This window comes from Accipiter gentilis, chromosome 11 (genome assembly GCF_929443795.1).
Source record: "Accipiter gentilis chromosome 11, bAccGen1.1, whole genome shotgun sequence".
Classification (NCBI taxonomy): Eukaryota; Metazoa; Chordata; class Aves; order Accipitriformes; family Accipitridae; genus Astur; species Astur gentilis.
In genome coordinates, this window is record NC_064890.1 from 30,028,928 (window position 1) to 30,043,095 (window position 14,168).

Here is a 14,168-nt window from a genome sequence, read left to right on the forward strand (position 1 = left end):
AGCCTCATGCAAAAATCATGCCTTTCACCTATGGTGATTTAGTCACGAATTCCTAACTGTGCTCAGCATCGCTCCTTTCAACTATTCTGGTTGCTGAATTGTACCACTATGATGTATTCATATTACTGTGTGTCATGCACAGAAAAATCAGGGAATGGAATGTATTTACAGTAGTTGAAAGACATATTGTAACATAGCTTATACTAAAATATGTACAATTAATTGGATTAATTAAACTGCAGATGAAAATACATTAAATAAATGAATCACTACTTCTGTAAGACTATTCCCGGTGTCTGTGCACATGCTTCAACAAATCCCATCTATGAGATTTCTAAGGAATGGTATTTTATTTTTTGTAATGGAGAAAGAAGAGTCTTTTTCCTTTCATTCCACATTCCATTACCAAAAGACCAACAGATTTTCTGGCATAGAAGGAGAGCAGAGAGACTGGATATCGCAAGAATTTCAGTAAGCTTGGTCCACATTCTCTTGATATTCTGACAAGAGGTTCTTTCTCCTCCTCAGAGTGCAGGGAGTAACAGCAAGTGTCCTTCCAAGGTCAGCAGCTTAGGACCTCACTGTAGACCCTGTTACTGAGGCACTTCTACTGTGCTGCCCATATTAACTAAAAACTGTTAATGGAATAAGAATTTCAATACTTCCCACTAACAAGACTGCAAGTTTAGAATTATTCACATTAAAAGATCTGTTATACAGACACGCAAAATAGTGCTTACTCGCTGTTATTTAAAAAAAACCAAAACACCAAACAAAACCACAAAAAAATCAAAACTGGAGCTAAACAAATTACTCAAAGATTAAATTTTGAATATTATTTATATATACAATTTATGAGGAATGCCATCCAAGATGGCAATATTAGAGAAATATTCTTAACCATTCAAAAATATTATCTCAACAAATGTATCTACTTGGAACTACTTCAGATACTATGAAGTTCCTTTTTTTTTTTTTTTTTTTCTTCCCTTCAGTGGAGCTCAATCATCAATCTGCACCACTGTTATGTGACTGGCTCTATCCTTTTAAAGTTATGTGTTATCACTCCACCTTGGCTGTGAAAACAAGCAATTTGGTAACTCTTCAGTACAGGACAACATACAGATGGCGCACAAACAACAAAGACTGCTTATGAACTTTTCTTTGTCTCTCTTTCCCTCTCTTTTTCCTCTCTCTCTCTCTAAATCATATATAAAAAAAGGCCATTTGTGAAGTCCAGCAGTTTAAAAATGTAGCTTATCTTTTTGCAAGCACAAGTAATTAGCAGTGCAATTTAACACTGGTAATTATTCATGGCCACAGTTAAGTTCATTTGCATTTCTAACTACCTGATATGCAAGTGAAGTCAAGTAATTACATGACCACACTACTTAAATTGTGTAATAACAGAACTTAACATTGCAACACTGATTTAACAGTATATCTACAAAATCTAGATGCAAAAGATGCATCCAGTCTTTCAACTATAGTTCTAATGAAAAAACTGGTAAAAGGTGTTTAGAAGCCTGAGGATACAGGCAAGTATCTAATGGGATTCTCAGAAGCATATTGGTGCCTTACTCCCATTAGATGTCTTCCTCCGCAGGACAAAGCCTTTTTCATAAGCCTAGCAGATAAGCTTGTGTGTATTTGCCCTTAAACCTTCATTTATCCCTGTGTAAACGTGCAACATAGATCAACATTTAAGAACAAAAACTAAGTTTCAAAGGGCAGTTATGAAACATTTTTTAAAAAATACCTAATTAAATGTTTTTGAGAAATATTTATAAAACATTTGAGATTCTGGCTAAAAATTAATACAAAAAAAATTGCAAATACTACCCATAGGAATTGTTATAGTCACATGAATGCAATTTTGTTATAGGTGAAAACAGGCATCACTGAGGCAGAGACCACTAGAGAGATTTTCAGTGTGGAGTGAAATTTATGTTCTGCGCTGAGAGCCAGGAGCCAGACACAACCAACAAATGTCTTCACTCTGCAAATACTTTACAAAGCACAGGAACCAAATATATTGCAGGTGAAATTCTCTATTGTGCAGGGGTCTTACACAGGTCTCTGTATTACATAAGTCCTACTTAAATACTATTTTAAAGTTGCACAAATCTACTACACAGGCAAGAAATTTCCTTTGGAAGAATTCCTTGAACCCTTTGAAAAGGATGTACTGTGGTAGCATCTATCACAGTCTCTTAAGCAATACATAAATCTTGTGCTGGCCTCTGCACAGAGGTAGGTACACCTTGCAGAGTCTCTCTCCTGATTTGTAGAAACGTTGTCACAAAATCCTACGGTGCTTCAGAGTTTGCATTATGCAGACTAGGTAGACATTGCATATATACAAATTTCAAGACAGCCAGTAAACATGTTAATTACTGAAATGATCAAGAGAATAGGGACATAGGTATTTTACATTTTAGCTGTTCACAACTTCTGGCCCTATGATGAAATCCTCATTCCACTGAAATTGTTGAGCATTGTTACTGACTTTGGTGAGGCCAGTATCTCAACCCATCTTTTCAACTGATAGTTACTTGTCATCACTAGCCTGTCTTCTAGCGCAATCTCTCCCTCAGACTCCATTAGTGAGATTTCTCAGTGTCAGACTTTTCTCAAAACCCTCTCCCATTCTGAGGAAAAAGCTCAGAACAATGAGAATCACCTACCAAGCATCCTCACCTGGCTCACAACTGTGGTACAGGATTCCAGGGCACATATCCTCAAAAGAAATTAGGTGCCAAGTACCCAAAATGCTACTTACACCCCAACAAAGCTCCTCTGCAACAGCATTCAGCTGTCCCCCATGCCAGTGCCCAAGTTCCTGGCACCTTGGTGATATGCACCCAAGCATCACCACCACCTCACGGGAATGAGCTGCTGAGATCTGCAGATGATGCCAAAGACCAAGAATATCAAAGTGGGATTCTCCAATAAGGTGATCCTGATCCGGGAATGCACCTAGTGGGTCCAATTCACTGGACCCAGTCCATTGGTCATTCTTGAATGGTACCTAAATTGAAAAAAATTACAGTTGGAATACAGGATCCTCAGTCACCAGCAACAAAGCCGTGTACTTCACCAGTTACTTTCTAGGCCATGATTATTTAATAAAACTCCAACAGGAGAAAATGAAAGAGCTCTGTACTGTAACTGTCAATAACTTTGCAGTGGGGTTGCCCAAATCTGGAGATGGTTCATGTCTTTGATCTAAATCAGAAAATCAGGGAAATAGTCTTGGCTGTCTCATTTTCTAGGGAAAGCTCTAATCAGTCTGCTGCTAAATCTAATGGGGGACATGAATGCTCTTGTGCCTACACTTCACTTACACTCTTTCCCTTTACTCTTCCTTCTTGGGGAAAAGCAGACTTAGATACTTAAGTTAAAAAAAAAAAAAAAGGCAGGGAAAGATATTTTCTTTCCTGGGAGTAATCACTTATTTCCTCTGAGATGCTTATATAGCACACACGTCCTCTGGGTTCTTTGTACATCCTTTCTGTTGCCCCTAGTGTTGCCCCCCTTACATTGTGCCGTGGGCAATTTATTCAGGGTTCAGGATCCTTCCCTGTGGCAAAGCCCCAAGAACTTCTGTTTGGCTACCCCTAATTTGCTCACCTTGCAACAAAGGCTGCCTCACACTTTTTTTCCTGAACCTTTCATATCTCTAGTCTAGCTGTTCTGAAGAAGCAGTTAGCACAGATCTCTCCACCTGTCCTTCCGTAGCTCTTCTCCTCCTCCCCTTCCAATCGCACATTCATCTCCTGGTTCATGCTTCCTGGAGCCATCTTTAACTGGCACCAGCCTTCACCTCCCAGATTCCCAATCCCATGACTCCTGGATTTGCTTTCCCTCCATGGGAGATGTGACCTGCTCCTGGTACAGCTTAACACAGCAGCTCCACCAGAGTTCCACCACACTCCACCAGAAATTGTCTCCCTTTGTAGCAAGGGTTTCTCTTGCCTAACTCTACCCTTACCATAAAGAGAACAGACTGCAATTCATCTGACTTATTTTAGATTTGTGATTCAGAATGAGATGATGTGCTCCCTAAAACATCTTTTTCTCACTGTGGACTATGATGGGAAACTAGCTCAGTTATATGTTGCTTCAGTCTAGATGTCTACATTTTGTTGAACAAAATTAGAGCGCTGGTGCTCAGATTACACATATGATGACAAATGGATTTATGCTGAACCAGTGGTTGATTGAATTCTGAAGTCCATGGATTACTTCTAAGCGGTCTGTGACAGGTCTGAAAGAAAAGCAAGTTCTTAAATGTTATATAGCAATATACTTCTGTAACACCTCTACGAGAAAGCACAGACAGAAAACATTGAAATCTACTGCACTGGATGTTCTTTGATGATGGTGTCGTACTGTTTACTCTTAACAAAAGATCATACATCAGAGTGTAAGAATAGGCCCTGAGCATGAACATCCTATAGCCATCCTGTACCACGTATTATAAATCTGCTTCCTAATCTGGCTCTGCAAGTGTTTAATTTCCAAGGCATTCAGAGGATTCTTTGCTGTATTAGACCATCAAAGTGCCTACTCTTGCTTGCTTAGTAGCCACTTATTTTCCTTGACATTTTAACATTAAGAATGACTTTAAAAGTCATTGTTTATGTCACTGTGGGTACACATATTTAACGACTGGAGAGGTGCACATATTTAAGCTGGAGAGGTCTGCTTAGTTTAGCTGATTGTGATGTGAAAAGTGCAGCTTGAAGTCGTAACTTTAATAACCACCCAAAATGCCGATTTTTAAAAGTGAAACTAACCCCAAAGATGAGCACCAACACAAAGTCATCATAATTACATTCACAGAAAAAAAAAAAAGAAAAAATTGTGTTACACCTGAGGTCAGGGTGAGCTTTCTGCTCAAGAATAAATTTCACCTGATGCAAGTCACATGCTTGAAGTGGTGCGATTTGGGTTTTCAATAACTGTATTTTCTAGCGGCTGCAGGCCTTTGGGCTTGATCGGTTTGCTACTGAAGCTAACTTTGTGGTTTGGCCACCAATCGCAGCGGCTTTTAGGAAGAGCCAAAAAAAGGACCCCAACTTTGACACCAGCCTTAAAATACGCCTGTAGCCTACTAACGGCCTCAAAGATGTGACACACATTATGAATCAACCCCATAAATCCATCCCCCCCGAAGGATTTATTCTGAGTCGAGCGGAAGCTCCCAGCGAAGAAGTTCCTCACAACCCAATCTCCAGACCCAAACCAAGCTGCTCCTCAACCGCCCTCCAGTCAAAACGAACTACTTTTGGGCCAAGCCTTTCTTTCATGTCCCCGCTCCTCCCGGGGCAAACTTCCCCAAGAACTGAAGAGGCGGGAAGGGAGGTGGCTCGTTCAAGCTTTATCCGAACCGTCGCCTCCCGGTTTTAGCGCGGTGGCACCCAGCCGGGGCCGGGGCCGGGGCCGGCGGGCGCGGAGGCCGGCGACAGGCCCCTGCGGCGACCCAGGCCACAGGCCGCCTCACGGCGCCGCCGCCTCGGCCCACCGGCCCCTATGACATCATCATCGGGAGGGCGCGGGATCGATCCCCCCCCCCCCCCCCCCGCCGCCGCTGAAGGGCTCGGGCGCTGCGCTCCTCCGCCACTGTCGCCGCTCCCGCCCGACGCGCTGAGGGGCAACGCCGGCCCCGCTACGGACGGACCGGGCTTACATTACAATTCGTCACTGCCGCCGTGCAGCGCGCTGACAGTTCTGCGCCGGCTTTGGGCTGAGCGTTGAGGAGCCGTTTTACTGGCTAGCGAGGGGGGGCAGGCAGCGGAGCCCGGCGGGGAAGGTGCGCTGCCCTAACGGACGGCCCCGCGGCAAATACGCCCTCCGCGAACCGCGGTGCTTTTTTTTTTTTTTTTTTTTACTTTTTTTTATTTTTAGGAGCCCTCCCTGGCTCAGGGGTTAGGAAGGAGGACTTCACCGGGTGGGAATCGGGAGGAAAAGAAACGAGCCGCCAGCAGCGGCAGCTGAAGAAACCGCCCGCCCGGTCCCTCTCCTGACAGGCTGCGACGTGCACCGCGGCGGCCGCTTCCTAGCCCCCATTTTAAGCGAAAGGGGCGGGAAGGGGGAGTTCAAAGGCATAAACAAGGAGCGCAGGACCTAATTCCTCCCCCTGCCTTTCCTCAAGCTAGCTTGCCCAGGCTCGCCAATAAATCCAGCCCGGCTATGCATCGCAATGGGAACGCGCTGCCGCGGAGGCTGCCTTCCCCTCAGTGAGGAGGCGGCCGCTGCTGCTGCTCCTGCTGCCGCCGCCGCCGCTGCTGCTGCTGCTGCTGGTGCCGAAGCTGCCTTCCCCTCACCGAGGAGGCTGCTGGTGCTGCTGCCGCTGAGGCTGCCTGCCCGCCACTGAGGAGACCGCTGCTGCCGCGGAGGTTGCCTTGCCCTCACTGAGGCGGCAGCAGCCCGCCTTGCCGCCGCGGAGGCTTGCCTTGCCCTCATTGAGGCGGCCGGCGCTGCTGCGTTACTGGGAGAAGATTGTGCCGCTGCGACAGGGGAGGACGGGGCTCGGCGCGCAGGGAGGAGGCGCAGTGAGCATGCGCTGCCCGAGCCACTGACTGGATTCTCAGTCGAGGTACCGAGGGGGGGGGTGAGGAAAAAAAAAAAAGAGGAAGAAAAAAATAAAAGAAAAAAAAAAGAAAGGATTGAGAGAAAGAAGAATGAAAGACGGCAGAGGAAAAGAAAAAAGGTTCTAAAAGAGACCGCCGGGATACAGCAGCCCTCGGTCGGCGGGAAGGAGCAGCTCTGGCATGTGGGGATTCTCCGGCACCAACAGGTAGGAGGAGAGGGGCTGGGGGGGTCTGGGGGTGCCGAGGGCTGCCGCAGCTGCAGGTGCGTGTGGGGAGGGCTGCCCCCCTCAGGGAGTGGGTCTGGGGAGGGGGGTGATTTCTAAAGAAGCGGCATGATGGAAGTGTTCACAGACAATGCCTCTTCCGCTCTCCCGAGCTCCCCGCCGCGGGAGGCTCTCGTATGGCTCCGGCAGATGCGGCTGCCAAGGCAGCGGCACCCCGGGCTCCCTTGCAGCGCGGCGCAGTCCAGCCCTGCATGGCCGTGCGTGGGGGGAAGCGGGTGTCTTCGTGAGTGTGCGGGCGTGTGTGTGTGTGTGTGTGAGCGTGTCAGTGCGAGTGTGTGTGTGCGTGTGTCAGTGTGTGTGTGTGTGTGTGTGTGTGCGCGGAGGTAGGGCCGGCCGCGCGGCGGGGACAGCTCCACAGAGGAGGGGAAGCGGCGGGGCTGGCGGGGGGGGGGGGGGGGGGGGGAGGGGGAGCCTGATTTCATGGTTTTAAAACGATGCCATGATCTGATCAGCCTCTGTTTACACAGCAGCAATCAGGCTCTTTTGTGGACGGTAAGAATGGAAGGATTTTGCTGGGATTCAGTGGGAATATCCTTTGTACACCCGAGGTGGCATAGGAAACACTTCGTGTGAATAACGAAGGAGCCTGATCATGCCTGCTGTGGCTCCTGTCCCTGGCTCTGGAGGGAGGCAAAAAAAAAACACCCCAAAACAACAAAACCCTCCAGCAGCAGCAGACAGTTCTTTAATTTATTTTATTTTATTGCATGAAATGTGTTCCGGTATGATTCACTGGGAGGATTAGTGGGAATCGTGGAGCCCTAATTAGCTAAAAAAAACCCCAATTTATTATATGTTTATTTAAGCATAACGAAAGCCAGCCCTCCCAAAAGGATGGGCATTATATCTTGGGTGTGTTGCCTATTTTTGCTCAGTATTTACACTGACCGTTGCTTTTTATGAATTATGTTGAGGCTTTAAAGATTTGCATTAAAGCTGGGGAGGGGGGGGAGACCCTAAAGCATAGTGCTGTTGACTGTCTGGCATACATACCTGTTTATTTGAAAGCCTAAATGATAAAATTACGGTTTATAGGAGGAAGGGAGGGGGATAATGAATACTGTTTCTCTTACAATGTGCATGAACTAACACGGTGTGATTAATGTGCTTTGGTGACTTGGGTTAAAAAACATAAATTCTGCGGGGTTTCTTTGGGTGTGATCCGTATCAACACAGCAGCTGCCTTTAAAACATTGACAAATACTGTAGCCATAAAATAAATGTAGGTAATGTCAAAATATCAGCAGTCTTTGGGGATTTTTTAAAAAGATGTCAGTGATTAACTCTTGGGCTTGCAAACTGGGAATCTTTTGATTCATAAAATCTCTGAGGCTTTAACTGTAAAATTATGTATGCTACCAAATATAAGGGGCACCGGTCAGTTCTGAAACTGTAACAAGCCAAATCTGTGAAATGCCAATAATCAATCATGCTAAACAGTAAGTAAAAAAAAAAGAAAGCCTCATGATTTTTAAAAACAAACAATAGTACTCAAATTTACAACTTCATTTGGTTCTCCATAAATTAACATCTTTGTTAGCACTTTCTGACATCATTTCTTGTTAACTTAAGAACTGATAGCTCGATTTTTTTTCAGATATTTTGATGGCATGACAAATCAGAAAGAAGAGGATGTACTGTATGACTAGACACAAGATCAGTTCTGTTTGTGGATTACATTTTCAGTAAGATGTATGGATCTATTTTTTCCTTGTTCTTATATATAGATCATGAGACTTGACTGAGGCAATATACATATCATCCATCCATCTATGGCGAACTACAGCCATGCAGCTGACAACATTTTACAAAATCTCTCTCCTTTAACAGCCTTTCTGAAACTGACTTCACTGGGTTTCATAATAGGAGTCAGTGTGGTGGGTAACCTTCTGATCTCCATTTTGCTAGTCAAAGATAAGACCTTGCATAGAGCTCCTTACTACTTCCTGTTGGATCTTTGCTGCTCAGATATCCTCAGATCTGCAATTTGTTTCCCATTTGTTTTCACCTCTGTAAAAAATGGCTCTACTTGGACGTATGGGACTCTTACTTGCAAAGTGATTGCCTTTTTGGGGGTTTTGTCCTGCTTTCACACTGCTTTCATGTTATTCTGCATAAGCGTCACCAGATACTTAGCTATTGCCCACCACCGTTTTTATACGAAAAGGCTGACCTTCTGGACTTGTTTGGCCGTTATCTGTATGGTGTGGACCCTCTCTGTAGCCATGGCTTTTCCCCCAGTTTTAGATGTGGGCACCTACTCGTTCATTAGGGAGGAAGACCAATGCACTTTCCAGCATCGTTCCTTCAGGGCTAATGATTCCTTGGGATTTATGCTTCTTCTTGCCCTTATCCTCCTAGCCACACAGCTTGTCTACCTCAAGCTGATATTTTTTGTTCACGATCGCAGGAAAATGAAGCCAGTCCAGTTTGTTGCAGCAGTGAGCCAGAACTGGACTTTTCATGGTCCTGGAGCGAGTGGTCAAGCAGCTGCTAATTGGCTGGCTGGATTTGGAAGGGGTCCCACACCTCCAACCTTGTTGGGAATCAGGCAGAACGCGAACACCACAGGCAGGAGAAGGCTACTGGTTTTAGATGAGTTCAAAATGGAGAAGAGAATCAGCAGAATGTTCTACATCATGACATTCCTCTTTCTGACCTTGTGGGGTCCCTATTTGGTAGCCTGTTACTGGAGAGTTTTTGCAAGAGGGCCTGTAGTACCAGGGGGATTTCTAACGGCCGCTGTCTGGATGAGTTTTGCCCAAGCTGGAATCAATCCTTTTGTCTGCATTTTCTCCAACAGGGAGCTGAGGCGCTGTTTCAGCACAACCCTTCTTTACTGCAGAAAATCCAGGTTACCAAGGGAACCTTACTGTGTTATATGAGGGAGCATCTGTAAATCTTTAGCCTTGTGAAACACTACCATTCTCTGCTAAGCAATTGTGGCCTGTAGCCATGTCTTGACGAGAAAATCAAGAATGGGATGTCAGCAGTTGTAAGGATTTGGGCAACATTCTGCAGTCTTTGCAATAGCTCACCTCTAATCCTATTTTAAACCTAAACATGTTCCTGCTGACCACTGCTGAAGGTTTGTAATTAAGAACAAAGGACTGAACTACTGCCCTGAATTCCTTTATGTGGTTGAAATCTAGATTATGAAAGTAGCAGGTGCTAAGTATCAGTGCTAAATGCTGTGTATATCACTACATAAAATAAGACCATCAAAAAGATTAGCATTGGACATCTTAATAAATTAAGTTGATATGAGGTTAATGTGTTGACAAAACTAATTTTAGACATCTGAAGACCTTTAAAACATTTCATACAATTATTGTTTTGCAAAGACTGAAAACTGGGGACTCAAGTACTGTAACTGATTAAAGATGTGCCATGCATTATTGGATTATCACACTTACAAATCTGTTTGCCTTGTGAGTAAGTTTTGGGGAGCATTCCAAAGCAGTATTTTTGTTCAGATTTAGACTTTACTTTTTTTTTTTCCAAATATATTACTCTTTCTAAATACCATTTTCCTTAACAGTGAAATTACTAACATTTAACTGTATTCTGTGGTTTTTGCTGATTTGGTATAAAGTTTAATAGACTCTTATTTATATTTTTTAAAAAGCTAGATATCAGTCTGTTAGGCAACGATAATGATAATATCCAGTCATAATTGAACAGTTATAATTATACAGAATAAACACATGTTGCCTTAAAGGGTTATCTAGTATCTTCCATTTTGTTTAGCATTGAAGCAAATAAGCAAGGAAAATTGAATCAATAACTCTGGTCAGTCATTTGGGAGTGCATGAAAGATCACTTAGTCCTCTTTTTTTTCTTTTTACTCCAATGGTTCCCAAAATCAGTATGCACATCACTGGGATGATATGATTTTTTTCTAGGTGTGCCGCCCTTTCTAGTTTGTTCTGAGAAACACAGGCAGTTGATGTATGTTTATATTTTAAGACAGCTGTCATGGGGAGACCGCAGCCTTAGTATGATATCTTGCACAATTTGTGAAGCATTTATTCTACTGAAGGCACAGTCTTGTTTATATTTTCTGCACATTTTGGTGTATTGGTTGTTTTAAATTATTTAAGTTTTAACTTGTGAAAGCATATAATATGATTTCTTAGTATTTTAGAAATACATTAGAGTCTGTGAGTCTTTCCTTCTTTAAGATACAGATGTGTGGATTTCAATATAAAGTTGCATTTGCCAAAATTTACCTGTGTAGCTTGTTAATTTTCTTGGAATAAAATTTTACATTTTTCCAGTTATACAATTAACCTTTTTTATTTTGTCTAGTGAGCTAGCATGAAGTACTGAGAATGTAGCCATTATGAATTATTATCCTTTGCAGTCACTGTATTCCCAAACTGTAAATGCATGAATGATGGGGACCACAGGATTGATAAATGATATTATCTACAGTAGCACTATTGTGTAGTTTATCATAATTACCCATCTATCTGTTCTAATATGTCAGTTATATTTAAAGTTACAACACAGTATTTGACATTAACTTCACAGTTTAATTTTGGAAAATGTGTATATTTGAAGCACAACATCATGAGTTGGTCAATCATAAAGAACACGTATTTTTCTTAATTTTTGGAGAGACAAGACTAGAGGTCTTAATTCAGTATTGGTATATCTTCTCCTTTGTTGTAGTTTTATGACCAGCAAGTTAATATATACATACACAAGCAGCAGTCAATAATGGAAATGCTTAAATTTGTATGATAACATTATACAACATATGCAACAATTCAGAGAGTTGTGTCTATATGTGATCAGACAACTTGATCAAAGATTTGGTGAGCAATCTGCTTGACCTCACTTACACTCTTACACTGAGGTTGATTGGTTGAGAGGCATGGCTTTATATACTGTGTTGAAACAGAAAAATTGCTAAAATAACGAGTCCTCATCAGTACAAGAATGTTTCAGAACGTTAATTTGAAACGGGACCAATAAACTTCTACCAAAAGGACTTTTTTATTACACTGAAAAAGGCTCGGAAATTAAGGTAGTTAAGCAATTGTCAAAGATAGCAAGAGTGAATAAAAACTGACTCGTATGTTGAGAAAAATTCTGAAAGTTATCCCACTTAAGTTTATTAAAAGGTTGATTGGCAATAACTTCAGTCTAATTTCTATAAAATAGTAACCTTTACAAGGAACATTGATATTACATATTGTAATAAAGAAGTACATATAAATAAAGTTGTAAATAGTGTTATAGTTGTAGAAGTAGTCGGTTCTGAAGATTAGCCAGAAAATTTTCAACTGTGAAATTTCAAAAGCTGCAAATCTGGGGCCTGACCTAACTCCTAATAAAGTCAGTTGGTGTTTTCCCATTAACTTCATTTGGAGCAGAAGCAGGCCCTAACATTTCTATAGTACTATGCTTCTGAAATACTAAGAAGGCTGTATTTACTATGCAGTGGGAAAAGAAAAAAAAAATTAAAATTATTTCCCTGGAAGTTTTGCAAGCAGTTACTGATGTAAATTAAAATAATAAACAGTAAACAAGTCTGAAAGCAAATATTTTGCTAAATGTTTTTCTTTTGATATGAATATAATTCCTTTGGCTAGCTGAAAAATATGCAACTGTTTTACTACCTGACAGAGGAGAGGTACTTTTTTTTAAGTGAATTTTTATAATTGTTCCACTAAGAACTCTTGTGACAGAAGTATTTCCTTTTATTTTGTCCAGTGTTAAAAGAACAAGGGGATGTTCAGTGAAATTAAAAGGCAACATATGAAGTAACGTTTTATATAAAGTTATTACTCAGTGGAACTCACTGGCACAGGATGTCAAGTAGTTTATAGAGATGTATACATGAATTAAAGCAGTGCTTGCAGCTTTTGTCATCGGTATCATTTTGATCTTCGTCAGCATATCAAACCTAATGTATCAGAGTATACATTCAAAGGAGGAAGAAGGTTTATTCCAATTCGGTACACTGTTGTGTCACAGTATGAAAAGCCTTTTGCTTTTCATTTTAGTACGGGAGTTAAGCTGTTGCCAAAGCTAGAATATAGGGCTGGTAGGTTACTCTTTTCTTTTCAGAATAGCAAAGAATATCACACTATTTTATATCTGCATTGATCTTTAATGCTCATGGGTAACGTGAAGTTAGTAGTTTTAATTTCCCTGGTGGCAGAAAAAAAGAGTAAAGAACAGATTCCCTGGAGAAAGGCTGTGTCTCTGTTCCTTTCCTGCCCTCTGTTTCCCCACTGGCCCTTTGGCAGCCTCTCCATCAATTCTTCTTCAAGATTAGATGTTTCATATACTGAGTCTTATATTTCTCCTGCTCCTTAAGAAGTGTCTCAGCCACCCCTCCTCCCCAGTAGATAAGGTCCTGCAGCAGCTTCCCAAGGTTTGTCAGTGACTGGGTTCCCCTCCTGAAGACAGAGAGAGACCACCAGTTCCTTCCAGCTGCCTTTGTAGTTCATGGAGTCGTCATTCCATGATGCGTGGCTAGCGCACTGGGTATCTCTGTCTTTTGGCTTTGGTCATGAAGTAGATGCTATGTAGGTTATGCAAAGAAAAATGAGAATGGGGAGGTGGCAGCAGGAAACAACTTCCTCTCTCCCAGTTCCTTTATAAAGAAACCACTGTTATTGTTGCATTGCCCAAGAACATAGGATTTTTTTTTAAAGCATATTCAGTGTTAATAAGCCTCTAAATGAATAAAATGTACAGTTAGCCAATTAATGCAAGGTTTTTGGTACAGCTACAAAATCTTGTTATAAAATGGCTTTCCGTCAGTCTCTAGGCCTTGGGGGCAGAGGAGTCCACTGTATCTATCTACTTTTGAGCGCATTGAGTTTGTTCACTTGTATTGTCTTTGCTTTGCCTTTCAAGCATCTGAACATTTTACTTATATTAATAGGAGTCCAGAATTGCAGCAAGCTGTTACTACTCATGGGTTTAAAAAATAATATAAAAGGGAACTCTCATGATTTTTGAGGTGAGTTAGAGAGGTATTTTGACAAACAATTGGTTTTTAGCAAATGCCGAATAGAACTGTAGCTTGCTGGGCTCTTTCATAGTACACAGTCAGCTCTCAATTCTTGAAAATAGAAATTGAGTAGAATAACCCGTGTAAAGCTAAAACGTAGGTAATAAAAAGCATATGCACGTTAGATAAGAACTTCCTGTGTTCATTACATTTATCGAGGAATGTAGTTAAGCTGAAGTAAAAAGTGAGATCAGAAATTCAAAGAAAAATGGTGGGTGTTTTTCCTTTTTTTTATGCTTTGTTTTAGCA

At 42.0% G+C, this 14,168-nt stretch overlaps 1 protein-coding gene across 2 annotated transcripts; it reads left to right on the forward strand.

Moving 5' to 3' along the window:
- Positions 1-6,653: 6,653 nt before the first annotated feature.
- Positions 6,654-12,418, forward strand: GPR85 (G protein-coupled receptor 85). Of its 2 annotated transcripts, none has more exons than XM_049814227.1 (2): positions 6,654-6,805; positions 8,481-12,418. In XM_049814227.1, exon 2 carries the CDS (start codon positions 8,656-8,658, stop codon positions 9,766-9,768), a length of 1,113 nt encoding a protein of 370 aa, XP_049670184.1. In that variant the 5' UTR covers positions 6,654-6,805; positions 8,481-8,655; the 3' UTR covers positions 9,769-12,418. The 2 variants fall into 2 exon arrangements, with proteins under 2 accessions (XP_049670184.1, XP_049670185.1); XM_049814228.1 differs by lacking the exon at positions 6,654-6,805 and adding an exon at positions 7,326-7,375.
- The last annotated feature ends 1,750 nt before the right edge of the window (positions 12,419-14,168 follow it).

Bases quoted from the DNA above. Each gene is read 5' to 3' on its own strand.
- GPR85 (XM_049814227.1), top strand. From the start codon at position 8,656: ATGGCGAACTACAGCCATGCAGCTGACAACATTTTACAAAATCTCTCT.